At 38.2% G+C, this 19,433-nt stretch overlaps 1 protein-coding gene across 1 annotated transcript; it reads right to left on the reverse strand.

The window, feature by feature from the left end:
• Nucleotides 1–1,285: 1,285 nt before the first annotated feature.
• On the reverse strand, nucleotides 1,286–19,025 carry cpe (carboxypeptidase E). Its single transcript, XM_088008800.1, has 9 exons — nucleotides 18,608–19,025; nucleotides 8,175–8,371; nucleotides 6,714–6,881; nucleotides 5,937–6,054; nucleotides 5,445–5,627; nucleotides 4,309–4,448; nucleotides 3,855–3,954; nucleotides 2,765–2,883; nucleotides 1,286–2,341 (listed from the first exon to the last, which is right to left on the reverse strand). The coding sequence occupies exons 1-9, from the start codon at nucleotides 18,852–18,854 to the stop codon at nucleotides 2,243–2,245; spliced, it is 1,371 nt and encodes a 456-aa protein (XP_087864926.1). The 5' UTR covers nucleotides 18,855–19,025; the 3' UTR covers nucleotides 1,286–2,242.
• Between the last annotated feature and the right edge of the window lie 408 nt (nucleotides 19,026–19,433).

Below are 19,433 nucleotides of genomic sequence, written 5' to 3' on the forward strand. Positions count from 1 at the left end.
TAACAAAAAGAGAAACTTCAGTAACATGACCTTAGATACCAGAGAGCACAGTCATATGTAGAAGTTTGATGATCATTTAGCATCACATTTTGAGGGCTTCAACATTTTATTTGACAGATTTATGATTTTATTTGGCATATTCCCGTCTTCCATTGAGAAAATAAAACAATTTCATAACTCTTTATTTGACTTTCATTGTCAAATAGATCCAAAAAAATGCATGAGTCCAATGTTGAAACTTTATTACTTCGATGTATCATGATGGACTTCAACTTCTGAACTAAATCCTGACTCAGAGCTTTAGTTTTGTGGCTGCATTTCAAATATTTTACCGTCACCTTCTCTGAGTTACTGCATAGTTATCAGTTTACCATCATGCTGGAAAATCCACAGATCATCACCAGAATGATCCTGAAGATACTCTTCATTTCTCTTGTGGCTGGTACCAAACAGGACACATGGTATTGCTAATCTTTTTTTTTCAGAAAACAAAAGAGTTTTCAAACATCTAAAACAGTCAGAAGGAAAATTCATCAGAAAGAGAAAAAAAAAACCCATTAGAATACTCCCGCATCTGTTTCTCTGGTTAAAGCTGGCCATGCAGGTCATGTCTCTCCATGATGCTCTGTTCACTAATGTTCTCTAGCTCTGAGTTCTTCACAGAAAAACTGTAAGAAAAAAAAAAAGTTGGACTCTATGTACTAATTTAGTTACCTTCCGAGTATCCTAAATTATTTTTTAGCTTATTGAAAACCATGTATTACTCTATTTACACTTAGCAATTATTACCTATTTTATGTTGGTCTGTTGCATAAAATTTTGAGAAAACACAATTTTGCAGCTGTAACATAAAAAAATGTGAAAAAATTACTGTCTTGCATGCTTTTAAAAATCTTAAAAGACAGTCAATTGACCCCACAAATTATTCATTGCCCTTTGCGTGATCCAGCGAGGTCGCACTGACTCCGCCTACACGTCTGAGTTTTGTGTCGAACTCAAAACTTCATGTAGTTCCATGAACTGACAGTCTGATGGTACACCTTCCTACCCTCCCGCTGTCTGACAGTAACATCTGCTGCGTAACACATGCTAAGACCGCAGGAGGGTTACAAGGTGCAGCAAAGCTCTTTGCAATCACATAAAATCCATTTGACACTTTTATTTTTATCTAAACAACAAAAAAAAACTCCAGACATAAATATTCTGCCATGACTGTGTGCTCTCTCTGGTTGAGGAGGCTGCTAATATTGGAATGAGTTGAACAAAAGAAAGACAAAAAAACAGCTTGACAACATAAAGAGGGGAATTTTATTAATCAGATTATTCTTCACGCTTCACATCTATTTCTGTATTTATACATTCAATCAACCTTTACTCTTCTCAAACTTGGTATATTATATATATATATATATATATATATATATATATATATATATATATATATATATATATATATGTTTCATACTATGTTTCATACTATTTTTTGTGCAGTGCACATGCAAAGGAATTGCTTTCAAATAAATATTTTTAAGCATTTTTGGCCTCATATTCTTATATCTTAGTAACAAAAACGACACACATCTCTAGTTATATGCAGTTTATAAATACAGTATATATTATGGACATCCATTTTTAGCTTAAGTGTGTGCTTAAGATTAAAATAAGAAAATCTAAAAAATAAATAACATACAGGATTATCAGCCTGTCTTGACAGACTGTTTACATTGAAGTTACAGTGGTTTTAATGTCCCTGATTACCTCAGAACCATAGTGTTGTTGATTTATTTTTAATAAACAGGGTGAATGATCAGCAAGTGTGCTCACAGTTGTTAAAAGGTGTAGGAAATGTGGATTTGTTTTGTACTAAAGGTTGGAGAAACAGAGACATTTAAAACAGGACAACAAAAAGATGATATAAACACCTTTTCTACATACATAATTACTCATTACTTCAGTCATCAATTTGTTATATAGGCCATGTTCACCATTCATGTGAAATAACACCACAGAAACAAAGAGCAGTCTCACTGCAACCAAACTACCTGCCACCAAGCTCCTCCTTAGTTTTCAGCTTTTTATTCCATATTTCAACAATCTACAGGTATTATGAAGATAAAGTCAAATTATATTAGCTGATATTAATGTAAAAGGAACAAAAGAGAGACAATATATACTCTTTAGAGTGGGACGGGCACACAAGATGGATGTATTTTACACGGATGTGCAGGTGGTCTGAAACGGCTCAGAAGTTCAGCGTCTCCGACATCATTTTCCACCAGTCCATCAACTCCTCCCGCTCCTCCTCCTTCCGCTCCATCAGGGACTCCAGCTCAAAGTCCACCTGAGACCAGAGTGGTCAGAACATGTTACTATTGTTCTGAAAAGGTGCACAGAATGATACTGATGCAATTACAGATGATGCAATCTGCTCCAGCAGGATTCAAACACTTTGATTAGGTCAGTATGAACCAACCAAGATCTAATAAGCCAAATGGTGACCTGGGAGAGACCCTCCCTCTGCATCACAGAACATGTTGTTTTTACAAGTAGATTCAAGGTTTCACAGGTGAAAACTTTCTACAGCTTTAAAATGAAGTTAAATGGTGACGCCAACATTTTTGACAACAACTATGCCGTTTTCAACTTTTCTTTCTAGGAACTAAGGTCAAAGAACAGGAGATGAAGAGAACCAGAGTGCATTCAGTTTGGGAGAAGAGATATACAGAACTTGTTTTGGTTTGCTGTCACTGCCTACGGGTCTCACCCTGGTGGCAGGGCTGTAGGGAACAGCCACCTTCTTGATGACGGTCAGGAACCCTGGAGCAGAGGCGGCCACCTTGTAGTTTCCTGGAGCCAGGAGGCGCCAGTAGTCTCCATCTTTGGCTGTAAGACACACATGTATGGTTTAATGTTTGATACTGAGCTATGAAAAGCATCACATCAGTGTTTTGCCTCGCTGATGCCGTGATCAACAGTTCTGTAAAGGTATTCATACCGTTTGAAATGTTTTCACATTTTTTTCTTATCACAGACTGTAATGTATTTTATTGAGATTATGTATGATAGACTAAAACAAAGTAGGGCATAATAGTGAAACAGAAGGAAATTTATGAATGTTTTTCACATTTCTTTAAAGACAGAAATCTGAAAAGTGTGGTGTGCAGTTGCATTCAGCCCCCTTTATGCAAAAACCCAAAACTTCAGAAATTGCCTATAAGGGGGAGAATTATATCTTCCCGGCACATTTTATAACACAATCAAGTAACTATGTCAGCTTGAGTTGTTATATATATATATATATATATATATATATATATATATATATATATATATATATATATATATATATATATATATATATATATATATATATATATATATATATATATATCATATGACTTAAAAGAAATTGTACTTAGTAAATTAAAACCTTGAAATTGGACCTCTGTCTCTTTAAAAATCTAATTTACAAAGAAGAATGGGGAGAAATTCAGTCTGTAGATGTGTAAAGCTGATAGAGTCTAAACATCCAGCAGCTGTAACTGCAGCAAACAGAGGTCCTTACAAAGTGTGGAGGCTGAACATAACAACGTCATGAAACCCCAGAGCAACCACTTCAAGTTTCTATTTAGTGAGACAAAATGTAAAAAATGAAACCGCCGTCAGTACCTCAGCAGCTCACTGTATGAACACGTCACCTATAGACTCATTCAGAAAAAAAAAATGAAGTACACCTTTTGGGCACAAGATGGGGTCGTTGAGTTGTCGAAATGTGTGTTTTTTTGTTTTTTTTCTATCATGCTGCACATCAGATTTGTCATGGGGGCTTTATTCATTTTCTGTGAGGTCATTACCTGTGGTGATGTCATGGTCGATTCCCTCCACAGAGATGGTGGCGTTGGAAATGGGGCTTCCCTGCAGGTCCCGGACGAAGCCCTTCACACCGCGATGAGTCTGAGCCCAACGCACAAAGAAAATTCTAAAACTCAGCAAAGAAGCTTTCTGGTGGCAGATGTCACCACATTATTGAAAAAAAGAATAAGATAAGTGCAAAAGATTTTCATTTATGCTATTAAATAAGAATTCCTTTAAAGATGTAATATTTACAGCAACAAATGCACAACTTAATATTATTTTGACTGTGGTGACTTGCTATGATTTACTGTCCTGAAAACAGCTGCCAGATTGTTTTTGTTGTATCACAAACTGGAGTCTCGTTACTTGAAATGAAGGAATATTTTCTTGATTAAGTTGTGTCTGACACAAGGCAATGACGTTCAGGATTTCTAAACACAGAGTGATGCCAACCTGCTCAATGTAGTTGACGAGGGAGTCGCGGTTCTGCTCCCAGTAGTTCTTCAGCATCTCTTCGTTGGGAAACTTGTCACAGCTGAGCTCCAGGGTGATCTCAAAGCAGTTGCTGCTCAGATAGTTGAAATCTTGCATCCCTATAACAGGACAGTAGTTTTACAGAGCTGGAAGACCAGGAAACTGATGATACAAGTGAAGATAACTGACAATCCCCCATAGACACATAAGTTTCACATGGATCTCAAAGGTGCAAGAATTTTATTTATTTATTTTTTTAAGGTGATTTCCTAAAATGAGACCGTTGTAATTCATTTCAAAGCTTTCTTGGAGAAGATAATGTGATATTTATTCTGTGCAATTTAGTTGAGGAGCAATCTGTTAGGAGGAAAACTGAAAAAGCTAAAAAAAAAAACCTGCAATAAGAGGGTTGCCCAAGTGTGTCTAAACTAATGAAGGTACATCTCAATAACATAGAAAATATATTGAGGTTCATTGGTCGGATTAAAAATAAGAACCTTTAGCCAATTATTAAACACACTTTTCTTTAAACCCACATTTCTGTATTTAGCATTTTTAATGGTTTAATGTAATACTATATCAAAAGTCATGTTTTAAATAACTGTACATTTTCATAATTAACAAAAATAAAGGGTTAAAAAATCATCTGTGTCTGAATTAATCTATGTTTCACTTAGTGATGGAGTCACAAAAATTCATGAACTTTTCAATAAGATTTGTGTTTTATTTTTAGATGGACATCTATTCTGTTGAGCCACCATTTGAATCAGTTTTTAAAAAGCATTTAGAAAACTAATAATAAATAGGTAAAATAATAAATGCATTTCCCATTGTGTAGTTTCTTTTTAAGCATTCCAATTTATCTAAATTCTATTATTCTTAACATATGTTGTCAAGTAAAAATCCATGTCCAGCATTAGCAACCACAGCCCAGTCTGCTTTGTTTAATTTCCCCACATGGAAAAAGCCAGGCTTCAATGTGCGATTTAAGCCACTAGATGCCACTGCATCCCACACTCTGGCTCTTTAACAGGTGATTTCCAAATCGAATATAACAAAACACAGCAGAAAGAAAAGAGCTGCCCAGAACAACGCTGCCTGGCAGGAAGTCTCACCTCCCGGCACACTGTACCAGGCCCCTCCGTTGGTGATGCCATCCTTGAAGCTGGAGTCGTCGTCGTTCTTACGGCAGGGAGGTCGGTGTGGGTCGGACATGACGGGGTTGAACATGGAATAAGCTCTGGCCAGAGACTTGAACATCACATCGTCCGGGCTGGCGCTGTACTCGTGGGCGGATTCTTTAAAGGATCGGTGTGAGGCGAAAGAAAAACAACCAGGAAATGTTTAACAGCCATTATAAAGTGTTAGCAGAACACATGCATCTGTTCCACCTTAGAAGACAACAGTCTGGTTGCTCTGTAATAACACAGAGGCAGGAGTCAAATCAAAGACTTTCCTTCTGGTTTCAACTAACTTTATGAGGAGAGACTAAACTAATAAAGTATTTGGTGTTTTTATTATAGCTGAAATATTTTTGAGCAAATTAATGACAAACACAAAAACACCTTCGTACTGAACAAAAAGATGTGTATAAGATTCATATTCACCACTGCGGGTCTCATCATAGGGATAGTTGGCCACAACGTCTCCTCCATGCAGGTTGGCTGACAGGACGAAGGGAATGTCCATGATCCAGTGGATCACTGCTTTGGTCTCAGGAGCCAGCTGGAAAGACAGAAAACATGTTATTTTTAAAGGGAGGGGCAGTAATGTGCACTTTTCATCCACGTAGTGCCATTTTATAGGACAATCGAGTAGTTATGTTACCTGCACTTGTTACCACCCAAGTGCACATCTTAATGGTTGCCACGGGAGATTAATGGATTTCTTAAACATGCATGAAAGAATCAAGGCAGCACTCCAGGTATGTTTTTGATGAGATAACATTACAACATGATGTAAAGCTCAAAAAAGTTGATATTACATAGTACTGCCCCTTTAAAATCTGTATACAAAATAAATAATGTTGGTAAATAAATAATGTAAAATAGCTACACTACCAACCAAATTTACAGGAAAAGCATCTTTTGAAGTAATATTTACTGTCAGCTATTTTTAGACATTCCCCCTCTAGTCATTTTAAAGCAAGTTGTTTAAAAACTGGACTGGAAAAAAGACAGTCTAGACAAAGTCCAGGGACCACTTCACAAAACGACAAGAAACTTTGGCTCCCTTAAAGCAGAAAAAAATATGATTTGTGGGGCGGGTTGAAGCTTTTGCTTAGTACTGTAAAGATCTCTGACATAACAGGAAGGAACTGGCTTGGGGATGAGTTGCAAAAGCTGAGTAAATAAGTCACTGAATCACTTTGACTAATTGCTTGCCTTCGTGTTTTCATCCACGGCTTTTTTCATATTCTGCAGCAGATGGTTGTTGGCCCCGCCCTCCCGCTCATTGATGTAGACGATGCGGTCCAGATCAGGGAAGTTGCGGTTCAGATCCACTCCCTGAGCGTTGCTCCGGCCCACAAACCAGTCCTTGATCTCTCCAGGCTTCACAGGGGGAACAGGAAGAAGAGGTTAGAAAATGTACAAACACACAAATTAATGCAGCTGAATACAGCAGCCAACATTTGTACAAATTCTGTACCAATAGCGTATCACACTACCCTGGCCTTACTTTAAAATAAAGTGCTATAGATATTTAAATAACAGTCTGATGAAATTATATTAGATGTTAAACAAAGGACATATGCGGAAAAGGACCCAAAGCCCACAAGTATGATGGAGGAATTATGATGATGTAGCAGGAATGCTTCAAGTTAAAGCCTTTTGGCCTCAGCCAGGAAACTGAAAACGGGTCAAAACTGGGCCTTTCTGTAAGATTATGATCCAAAACATGAGGTCAGATGAAAACAGAAGACCCTGGACAGAAACTTAACCTGAATCCAAAAGAAAACATGAGGGCTGAGCTGAAGCGAAGAGAGAAGAAGAGAGGAAAATCCAGCTTAGGAGCAAGTGATCAATTATTATGATGTAAAGACCCCAAACCTAAAGAACCCCTAAAAAACTTTCCCATATTTATAAATATCTTCTATGTTAAAAAAATCACTTGGTTTTGTGGTAAAAATAAAGAATTCCAATTTTAGTTTATTTTATTAAATATTGTAGTAGCTATAGTTTGTTAATACTTTGGTTAATTTTAGATGTAGACACAGTATTGTATTGTGATTAAATATACATTAATTGGTTAATGGGTAAGGGGCTGCACAGTGGCGCAGTTGGTAGCACTGTTGCCTTGCAGCAAGAAGGTCCTGGGTTAATTCCCGGCCTGGGTCTTTCTGCACAGAGTTTGCATGTTCTCCCTGTGCATGCGTGGATGAAAAATGGATGGGTGGATTCCATTATTGTTGAATAAAGAACTGACTGGAGTTTTCTCCCAACTATTGCTGTTGTCATTTTGTGCATTACCATGAGCACCGCCAGCAGGAAACTGGAACATAGTAATTTGCAGACAGCTGACATAAACTGCTTGGATAGGAAAATATATTTCATATATTTCATAGAAGAATATCAGTATGTTTTAGTTAGTTTATAAACGCACAACATAGTTCCAGTTAGTTCCAGTTTTTCCCCATTAATTGTCATGTTTATTTCTTTCAGGTAATGAAAATGTTTTCTCCGTCTTAGTTTTTGTGAGTTTTAACCTTGGTTCTGACTTTTCTCACTGAAAGAATGTAATCAAATAAAGGTTGGAGTTTACTTTTTTCCCATTATGCCGCCTCTTTAAAAGACTTTTGATGCAAGTGTAATAAATCTGTCAAACTTTTCAGGCAGTGTCCTGACCTGTGAGGCTGCCTTCTCGAAGCCGTCTGGGTTCATGGAGGGCATCAGGTGGATCCGGGTGTTGTGGATGAGCTCAATGATGGTGTCGTTGCCTTGCTGGTACTGATTGCAGAGATACTGAGCCAGGTAGATGACCAGCTCTCTGCCCACGGCCTCGTTGCCGTGCATGTTGGCGATGTATTTAAACTCAGGCTCACCTGCAGACAAAACAGGAACAGCTCTAAGATCACTTCAGTCGAGGAGGAACTACACTTGTTATTCAGGTTTTTTCCTTAACCAATGACAGCACAAGAGACAACAGCCACTATCTTTAAAGCAAGAAGTCATCATTCAGATATGTCTACCCCTAAAGCAATTTAGTGTCCAAACCTTTTATTACATGAGCCAAAATCAAGGACACTCAAGGGCCAATTTTTTTCCCCAACTAAAACTGGCATGAGCACTGAGTTTGTGGATGGCCCAAAATGCAAACAGGAGATAGGAACATGGATAATGTTAAATTTTCTTTAATAATACACATGAAAACTTACAACAACCAGAAACAATGCAGCAAGTCAGGGTAAACTAACAACGGGGAAATGAGAACCAGGAAGAAACTAAGACGTAATGGGAAGAATTACCAAGAATCGTCTTAGTATATTTATAAGTGGTAAATATACTGGGGAGCTTGATTACTGAACAAGGAAGAGATGGCTGATTAGAAACGGATTGCAGGTGTGAGGGGAGAGAGCAGAAGGCTGAGGAGAGACAGGGTCAGCTAGGGTGAGGGAGTTAAAACAAGGAAACTAAGAAAATGAATCTAAGAAAGTAAAGAATAGCCAGACATGTAATAAACCTAACACACTAGAATCACTAGGAAGAAGAGAACTATGGTAAAACAGAAACAAGGCCTCAGTTTCTTTCTAATCAAAGAAAGAAACTAAGGAATGAAACTAGAATCAATGAATCAAACCCCAAATCATCTCAAAGCAACCCAGGACTTGACAAAAACACTAAAAGGTTTTGTAAAGAATTTTGTTCCTGCTTAAAAACAACAACAAAGCATGAAATATTTTAATTAAACAAAGACAATATAGTCAAACTTTTCTGTAGGAATCATTATGAATACAAAACCTCAGCAACCATTTTGCTAATTTATTTTGGGCTGTAGACAACTGAAAAAGATTAAGTCATTTCTCAGCAATTAAAAACATGACTTAGGTTGCTCTTTATTTAAAAAAAGTAGCTTTGTCCTAATTGGATAAAATAAAGACTACACCTGCATAGGTGTATCATTCAAGGGACCGCACAAATTCAGTCCAGGGGCCGTAAACAGACATTTGGACACGTCTGTCCCAGAGTAACCTGTCGCACTGTGGTACATCAGGAACCCAGCAGTAATGTCTGCCCTGACTCATCTGCTGGAAGGCTAACCAGAGCTGAACGCTGCAGCCGTGTTCAGACAGTAATGACTTGGAGGCAGCAGACTAAAGTGAGGCAGCCACTGATTGATCAGTCTGATGGCTGGTGCAGGGCCGCCGGCTGCTGACAGCTCCATTAACACATTCACACACAGTTTCACCTCACACCACACCGTAAGGCAATATGTGGACAAGAAGCAGACAGGTCACCAGTCCATCACGCGGCAACACACAGACACACAGGACTAACAAACATCTATTTAGTATATAATCAGTTAACTTTATGATTTTGGACTGCTATATGAAGCTGGAATGCCCAGAGAGGAAGCATGCATGTGTAAGGAGAACATGTACTCTGCAGAAAGTTTGCTGGGATTCAAACTGCAGACCCTCCTCCAGCAAGGCAGCAGTGCTAACCACTGCGGGCGCTGGTAAACATCGTGTGTTTGACTATTAATGGTTTTGTGCAGCTGTTGGGAAACAAAAGAGCTTCTCTGTGTGTTGGGGAACAAAAACACTTTTGTTCAGTAGAGAATCAGAGTTCTTCATTGGCACATGGGGAGAACATGAGGTGGGAGTTGGTTTGTTTAAAGCTGTTCAGATCCACTCACAACATTGTTAAGGGTTGTAAAAACTCTGATTTTACTTTGTCTCAATGATGCTGTTCAGACAATCATAATATCAAAATCATTATTCAGCTGTAGGGGTGGGCATTTATTATATAATTTATTGCAATGCATTTCTTATCATGATAAGAATTCTGATTTATCGTCACGATAAATTCCATATGTCAATACCTTTGAAAATATGATTAAATTCAGTCACTGTTTACAGTTTAGTGATACAAATCACACTTCTGTGCATTTCTCAGGAGCAGTATTTGTGTCTGTGGGGCTACTATGATTGCTGAACCACACAGTTATATAAAAAAGTACTAATAAATAGTTGTTATCGTCCTTTTTATTATTATCACAAAATATTCAGATAAAACTTTAAGTCCATCTTGGCCACCCCTATTCTGGTGTGAAAGCTTGTTTATTTTGTCCTTTTTATTTTCTCTAATGTTTCTTGAAGTGTGTGACACATCCACTCATTCACCCCCACACACATCTGGTTGTTATAAGGTTATTTTTAAACGCTCAAATCTGGTTTCTCTGCTACTAATGGTTTCAAGACTGGTGAATTGGTTTTACAGACTTTGAAGCACGTGCGCATGCACACACACACACACGCACACACACACACAAACGCATACACACACACCTACTAGAAGTTGGATTTATGCTTTGTACCTGGAGACAGGCCCCTTCTACATGAACAGCCATGTTTTATATGCTGTAAATGATTACACCGGTGTGTGCTGTATTTTACTATGAAGGATGTTTGGCTCACTTTTCTTGGCAGAATGGTTTTAATCCAGACACATTGGAGAGTTTTGAGCAGAAGTAGCTTTTTAAAGATTGTGCCACAGCATCTCAGGTGGATTTAAGACTGAACTTTATTTAGGTTCCTCAAAAATAACATATTTTTTGGACTACGACTGCATATTTGGGCCATTGAAGATAGAAAAAAATGAGTACATTGCTGTCAAAAAAATCGTACAAATTTTGACATCAATTTCATTAAGTTTCTAAAAAAAATGTTAAATTTCTGGGTTTCAAAAGTCAAACATTTTCTCATCCATTTCACAAAAGTCAAAATCAAAATTTGATCAAATCAATAAAGACGCGGGTTGTTCCTCTAACTCCGGGTGATTTCTGACTCCTGACTGTAAATGTGACACATCTCCTAATTCCCCCCCGGCCCATCCTACTTTGTTTGTTCCGCTTGTCTGACAGGTGATCAATAAGGTTTCTAAGGTGACCTGGCCGTAATGACTGCGGCCACAGAGTCAGTAATGGAGCGTCACATCAGAGTGCCCTCATCATCGTGGCAACCCTGACAGCAGCAGGTGCTTAAGGAGACAAACGAAGCGGCAGACTGAGCAAACACACTCTGCTGGTCCTTCCAGTAGAGCATCACTATCATAGGAGAGATATTTGTTAGCTCTGTAATACAAGCTCTGACAGCTTGTATTACTGACATCCCTGCACACAAACGAGAAAACCACGGTGATGTATAGATTCTTTTGGATTGTATCGTAGTATAGTTGTGTCATGACTGAAGGTTTCAACCTGCTTTTTTGAAGAGGCAGTATTATATATTTCCCAGGCACATAGTGCCATTTTAAAGCACAATCAAGTAACTATGTTACCTTCAGTTGTTATAAAAACTTTGTATATATCAAATATGACTTAAAACAGTTAATGCTGTAATTCATTGCCTTGAAATTGAGCCTCTATCTCTTTAAGAAATCCCTGCTCTTTCCTTCAGGAAGTCATCATAACAGGACTCCTCTATTAGCCCTTTAACAACGGTTTTGATAGCACTAAAATTGATGCGTTTGGCTATGATGGCCATCATTAATTTTGCAGGAAAAAGGGAGACTCTTACAATACTGAGAACATGGTGAGGAACGGTGGTGGCAGCATCATGTTGTGGGTGTGTTTTATTTCTGGTGAACTGATTTCTGAAAAGATTCTGAAGCAAAAAAAAAAAAAAAAAAACATCAACATCAACTTCTAGTTGCTGTTGATGTTCTTCTGTTATTTGAATTAAACAAACACTGCAATAAAAAAAAAAAATAAATAAATAAACCTACAAAAAGCCTTAAGAAACTAAAAAAAATCGTTCATTATGAGGTTTCTTTATTTCCTATTATTTCAAATATTGTTATATTTTCTCTCTTCTGTTTGGCTGTTATTCCTTCCTTGAGGAGGACATTCCTGTGAGAAAGTAAAAGCAGAATGACGTCAGAGGGAAATGAGCAGCTTTGGTGGTCTGATGTATAATAAATGACCTCAAGCTGACAGCTTGGCCTTTCCTTCAGCTTCCCTTAACACTCCTGTGTTTGTTTGCCCACCTGACTCTTACATGTCCCTTGTCACGTCTGCATTCAGGGCATATGTTCAGATTCTTCAACAATCTTTCTTTTCTTTTTTTATCTCTTTCTTTCTCATCACCTCCTCCTCCATCCAACAGGAAGAGGATCCAAGTCCACAAGGGAACAAAATGTCCAAAAATGCACACAGTAACTGCTCTTCGTTCTGTGATGTTTGGCTTTCTACACAAAACTCATTTCATTTCAAAAAGCACTTTTATATTTAGTACACTGCATTTCAACTCTTATGACATATTCAGCTGGGATTCTGGCTGCTCTCTATGTGGAAGTGTGTTTTGTTCTTAAACATCTATCTAGAATGCTGCTCGTTTTTAGAGTGGACATTTCTGTTATCATATATGGAAAGTCTGTTCCAATAACTAGAGAAAGATTAATCTTTGTCTTTATTTTTATTCAAAAGCAAAAGCATTTGAAAACCCATCTCACTGAACACAGAAAAGCCCTGAAGGACACACATCACTTTATTATATAGTCAGTAAAACAGAACACACCCCAAGTCTGAACTGATCTCCGTTACCAGGTGGACAACAGAGACACATCTTTACCCACTGACCCTCACCTCACTGGAGGGAACAATTTCAGTTGGACTTTTGTTGAAAAAACTCACACCCAACATGACTGGCAGGAAATGAGAGCTGACAAGGAGTCATAACAGAAACTTCTGGTTCTCCCTTACTAGAGGAGAATAAACTCATAGATGCAAGCCCTCTCACACTTACACAGTGACAAAACATTAAAGAAAAACATTCATATACACAAAGCACTGTCGATCCAAATTTAGATCAAATTAAAATGAAATACTTAAAATGAAATTTTCTATTACAAGAGTTATTAAAATTTCCATTGGCAGGTCAGATTTCTGTTTCCAAATACTTGGAAACAGAAAACTGACAAACAGAACACAGTGTGTGTAATGAACTTCACTCCGATGTACGATTCGATCAAGCATAAAATGTCTATTGAACAGAAGAAACAAATGTTGGCGTTTTAAGCACTCTGTTATCATTAACTTGTCATAAAGCCATTTTCTTTTCCCTTTCCTGAGTCAAATCTATACAAAATATCAAACCTAGCAAAGAAATTCATATCTGTATTTGTCCTGATACTGAAAAAATTCTACATCGGGTATCGAAGACTCTGTTCCCAATAGGGACCGAACTATTCAATCTAATTTTATGAGACGAGCTCTGAGTGATGGCTTGTTTATTTTACATTATATTTAGAATTCCTAATTGCACTTTCTGGACCATTTGAAAGGTTTGTTGCAGTTTATTTTTACATATTTAACCAAGGTAGTCAGCCTGTTATTTTTGTCAGTTTTAGTTTCATTATTACTTATTTTACTCCTAATTGTACTGACTGGACAAATTAAAGCTGTGTTGTTTTTACATATTTGACCAAAGCTATTGTTGTATTTAAGTGTGCTATACTGGTGCAGTTACCAAATAAATATGCAATTCAGTACAATTCTGTGTGCGTTTAAAAAAAGAAAGGTTTAAAGTAAATTCAGGACTGTTTTTCTGTACCAACTGGCTCAACCTCAGATATCTGAATCGGCATCGGAACTGAAATAACTGGATCGGTTCATCCCTTCTTGTTGTAAAAATATGCAGCTTGACTAAAAATTCAAGCACATTTTAACAGAATTTCACAAATTAGTGAAAATAAAAACACACTTAGCAAAGGCTTGATAATACATAAAAATGTTTAGCAGAAGCTGTGGTTACTTGGATGCAAATATGAAAATAAATTAGGATAGTTAATGCTTTTGAGAGCACAATGTCACATTCTTTCTGTAAAAACAACAACAGCAAAACAAACTGCTGTATTAGTTGTGGCCTGTGTTTACATGCTGGGCTATGGGCAGTCCCTGTGCCGCGGACAGATGGCTGCTGCTCACCGACAGACACATCCATTCAACCACCATAGTCTTTCAGAAGCAGTCAGCCAGCCAATCACCGAGCAGTCGGCTCAGCGCACTAAGCCGATCTGTCGCCCTGGCAACAGCTATTTCAGCTCCACCTTCATGTGAACACGGTGCACAGATATCTGAGGGATATCTCAGAGGACGATTAGGATTTTATTCCGCAAATCAAACCCACATTTCTGTGCCTGTATTCCTGCGCTCCACTGCCAGATGCTCTGCTCAGCAAAATGAGGGAGCTGTAAAAAAAAAAAGGAAAAAAAAGAGAAAAAGAAGAGCAGCAGCAGCTTGGAAACTCATCTGTTAGTAATGAGGGCTCCGGTCTGCTACTGTGACTCATGCCGGTATACGCCCACAACACTATTACAAGCTTATTTAGTGTACGATCATTACTGTGTGTGTGAGACCGTGTGAGGTGAGCTGCACTGAAGTCCTGCGGCCAGACCAAACACTGCCGGAGGAGAAAATACACCTTAATGCAGTAAATGCTGCATGAAACATTTTTTAAAATCCAACAAAATTCTCTCCATGACCTTTTTTTGGGGAGGGGTTATGTAACGTTATTTCCTACCAGAGGTTGGAGAGGATTTTTAAGAAGTAAATCACTTCCTGATGTTTGTCACAGTAAATCTATTGTTGCTGTCTAAGATAGGAATCAGTGAACCACTCCCAAACATCATTAAAGGATAAAAGAACTGCAGGCTAATCCGTTACCTCTCTAATTGGGACCAGGCGTGTTTCTCAAGCTGCTTTCTTGTCTGAAGTAAACAATTTGCACTGAAGGTAGAATTAAAACAACAAATGAAACAATTTATTTATTTATTTATTTATTTATTTTTGGTGGAACTTATAGTATTCTGAAAATATTTTCATTTTATTTTGTTCTAAAATGTCAAAAAGCAGAAAGTATAGAGCTGACTGTAGATCTGGTTAAAGTAGTGGGCTATAGGCAGGCACAGCCAATGCCTATAACCATACGGAAATGCTCAAAGTTGATGTCTACATTTTTTGGTGAATAAGACTACGGCCGTATTTAAGATAAAACATATTTAAATCACTTTAGAATTGTTTGGATTCTGTGACAGCCTTGTGTCCCAGCTGTACCTGAATGCAACACGAGAGAATCCTAAATCATTAACTTATCACCTGGTCTGGTTGGATGGTACAGGCAGTAGGATTTGAACATCAGTTGGTTTTTCGGTAACACTTTATTTGAAGGGGGTTGAATAAGACTGACATGACACTTTCATAAACATGACATAACACATGTCATGAACATGAATAGGCTTATTCATGTTATGTCATGTTTATGAAAGTGTCATGTCAGTCTTATTCAACCCCCTTCAAATAAAGTGTTACCGGTTTTTCTCCAGAACCAGTGGTGTTTACATTCAGCCTGACTTGGTTCTGGTTCTGGTTCAGGACTTGGCTTTGGTTCTGGTTCTGGTTCAGAACTTGTGACAGGCAACATAATTTCCAAGTTGGAATAAGATTTAGAGTTTTTATCCAACTAATTTAACAGGGTTGCATTATAAATGAACATACACTGGTTGTGACTCAGTCCAATTTGTGAGGAAATTCCTCACAAATTATTTACTTGATCTTTTCTGATGTTGTGGGCTGTATGCTGGGATTTTCTAGCAGAATTTCTCCAAAGGGAAGCAAATAAAGATTCCACCTGCCCAAAATTAAAAATGACCACAAAACAAAAAAAGGTAAGGCCCAGAGTCTGTGGCAGCCAATTTATGCGTGAAAAGAATTTTTGATTTACTTCGTTCACAGTTTGGCCCTGATTAACCCTTAGTGTTAGAGGTGTGCCGATCGATCGGCCACCGATCATAATCGGCCGATCGATCGGCCTCTGCTTAAAGCTGCAGCATCTAACTTAAACATTTATTTTTACATACGTATTAAAACTTTCGCTGTCATAACATGAGACAAATAATCTCTGAAAAAAATAATCGATCTCCTCCCTGTTCTGCATAATTACTCCACTCAGTCAGAAACAGCCAATCAGAGCTAGCAGTAATCAGCTAGCCGCCATGATATCGGGAAGTTTTCATTCAGTAACTCAGGATTGTTTATTATAATGGAACTTGTATTTGCCTTTGAATGTTAAGTTTTATACTTGAATTTTTTGGCAATGTTGAGAGGTTTTATTTGACTTTTTGCATTAGTTAGCCTCTTCAGAGCCTTCATGTTTTCAGTCTGTTAAAGATAGCAATACCGATAGCGTAAAATTTGCACAATGCCTGCTTTGGTTTTTTCTTGGAAAAAATTGTTAAAAACAAGTTTTTGTCTAAATTAAGGTGAATTCATGGTTCCTTTTTCCATATAATGTAGCCGGTAGTGCTCATGATTAAAAAAATAATAATTATGTGATCGGTATCGGTGATCGGCCGTGATCGGCCCTCATGGGTGATCGGAATCGGAATCGGCAGGAAAAAACCTGATCAGCACATCTCTACTTAGTGTTGTCATTAATGGAAAAGCCTGGTTATTCTATATATTCAGGTAGTTTTTAAAGAGACAGAGGTCCAATTTTAAGGCGTTAAATTACAAAGTAAAATCTCCTTAAAGTCATATTTGACATTAACAGCAGTAACATAGTTACTTGCAACAAAATGATACTATGTGCCTGGGAAACACATAATACTGGCCCTTTAATAAGTCTTATTCTCAAAGACTAGCAATAGGTCTTTTAAATTGCTGTGGCCCCTTTCTGTCAGAATTGTCTTTATTCAGACACTTTGGAGAATTTTCTAGAATTAATGGACTATTTAAGGTCTTAACCCAAACTGACAAGGACACTGCAAAACCTTTTTGTTTTTAGCCATTAGAAAGGTGGACTTGCAGTAGTGCGTTGGATCACTGGCCTGCTGAGTAACCGTAGTGTTCTTAGAATGTAAGGTCACAAAGTGAAGATAGAACTTTGTAGTTATAGGGCAGACTTTATGGTTCCATCGATTACAATAAATCATCCCGGGTCTGAAGAAGCAAAGCAGACCCAGAATGTCACCCTTCCTCCAGGCTTGTCTCCAGGTGTGAAATCAGGTTAGGTTTTCTTCACTCCTTTACATTTTTCTTCAAAGCAGTATGTTGAGAACTTTTAAGTCTGATCTTTGGGAACCTCGTTCGCAATTTCCATCCATCCATCCATTTTCTTTACACCCTTGTCCCAAGTGGGGTCGGGAGGGGTGCTGGTGCCTATCTCCAGCGAACGTTTCAGGCGAGAGGCGGGGTACACCCTGGACAGGTCACCAGTCTGTCGCAGGGCCGTTCGCAACTTATTTTTTTAAATTTTGTCAGGAATTTTATTAGAGTACAGAAGCTATATATTGATTTGTGGATCTGTCTTTAATCAGACTTGGGACATTTGACATAAAACTGGAAGCAGAATAAAGTAATTACATGATTAGAACAGAGGTGGGACAAAATAAGTTATACTTCAACTCCTCCCTTGAATATATATAAAAACTTGAGATATGTATATGTGTAAATTTATTTTCCCTCTCTCTACAAAACTGTACAAATTGTTAGATATGTAAATGCAGCTAAATTAAAAAAATATATAATGATTTTAATCTAAGACCAGTCTCCCACTTTTGTTTTTCTTGTAACAGAAAAAAAACCCACTGTGGCTTCTCTTCCCCTGTAGGCTGCCAATAAGGGTTGAAAGAAACACTTCTCACTTTGTGAAGGAGTGGATTTCAAATTGCTTTAGCACAAAGTGTGGTTCATCATCTCTCAGAGTCTTCTGAGGTGTGGTAGAGAGGTGTTTTCCCAGAATCACGACTCAAAGATGCTGATCAACCAGCAAAATGGCGGCTTTGCGTTGCTGGTGCTACAATCTATCATCTGAATATCTGGGAGGTGATGCACCAGGGTCTGGAGACGCAGATTAAACACACCTGCGCACTTCCTTTATGTATTTTTATACACTCCATACAATAAGAATAAACAATTTGCTATGCGCCAAACTGCCTCGTGTGTCAATGTGATCAGAAGAAGTGGTGACATCTTCTCAACAGCAGAATAAACCCGACAGAATAAGTGGGATGTATAAATTCAGCGTATTTTCACGCAGGCTGTGTGCGTAAAAACTGACCTGGCTCGTGCGTCCCGGGGTTGTCAGACATCTCAAGCACGAGCAGCTCTCGGCCTTCAAAGCTCTCTCCAATGGTGTAGATGCGGGTAATGGTTGGGCACTGCAGCCACACCGATACCAACGCTTTCCGCAGTTCGTCGTAACGATGGTACTCGAAGGAGATCCCGGGCTCGGTACCGGTACTGGCCGCGGCGGCCAGCGCGAGCGCCGCGGCGGCGAACAGAAAAGAAGAAAAGAGCGGTTTCATTTCGTCTCGTTCTCGTTTCCTCGTTTAACCGTAAGTCAGCCTCGTCTGCCTGCGGCTTGCTCCAGAGTCTTATCGATGCGCAGCCGCTTCGCTCTGGGCTATAAATATCTCTCCCTCTGCCTCCCTCTGCTTCCCTCTGCGCGTGATGCGCTGCTGTACCTGAGAGGAGCGCGAGAGACGTGAAGCCAATACAGAAGTCCCGCACTTCCTGTCACAACTTCCAAAATGAAGGCGTTCATATGACAGCGTTTTAAAATAAAAGGAGTAGATTTCCGCCGAGAAGTCTGAGAAAAACTTTGAAATTTCTGCGTTCGAAAAGTTGCAAATTTGCTAGAAAAAAAGAATCCGAATTTTTTTAGATTAATCTAAAATATTTCCTACAAAAAATGTGGACATTTATGAGTTTGAAAAGTTGCAAATTTGCAAGAAAACTCAGAAATTTCCACGGTAATTTCCAACTAATTTTCTATGTAAATTTTCATACCTGCAAAATAAAAATAAATTAAAGTTATTGGGTTATATTTGAAGAGACGAAGACATTTACATAACCTTTTCAATTACATAGCCAATAAAATGCAC

This window comes from Poecilia mexicana, unplaced genomic scaffold (genome assembly GCF_051168715.1).
Source record: "Poecilia mexicana isolate PSO_F unplaced genomic scaffold, ASM5116871v1 scaffold_2, whole genome shotgun sequence".
Lineage (NCBI taxonomy): Eukaryota > Metazoa > Chordata > Actinopteri > Cyprinodontiformes > Poeciliidae > Poecilia > Poecilia mexicana.

Coding starts and splice junctions, on each gene's coding strand:
- cpe (XM_088008800.1), bottom strand. CDS start 18,854: ATGAAACCGCTCTTTTCTTCTTTTCTGTTCGCCGCCGCGGCGCTCGCG. Junction 6,055..6,713: donor CCGTGGATGAAAACACGAAG/GCAAGCAATTAG, acceptor CTGTCTTTCCAG/CTGGCTCCTGAGACCAAAGC. Junction 4,449..5,444: donor CTGGTACAGTGTGCCGGGAG/GTGAGACTTCCT, acceptor GTCCTGTTATAG/GGATGCAAGATTTCAACTAT.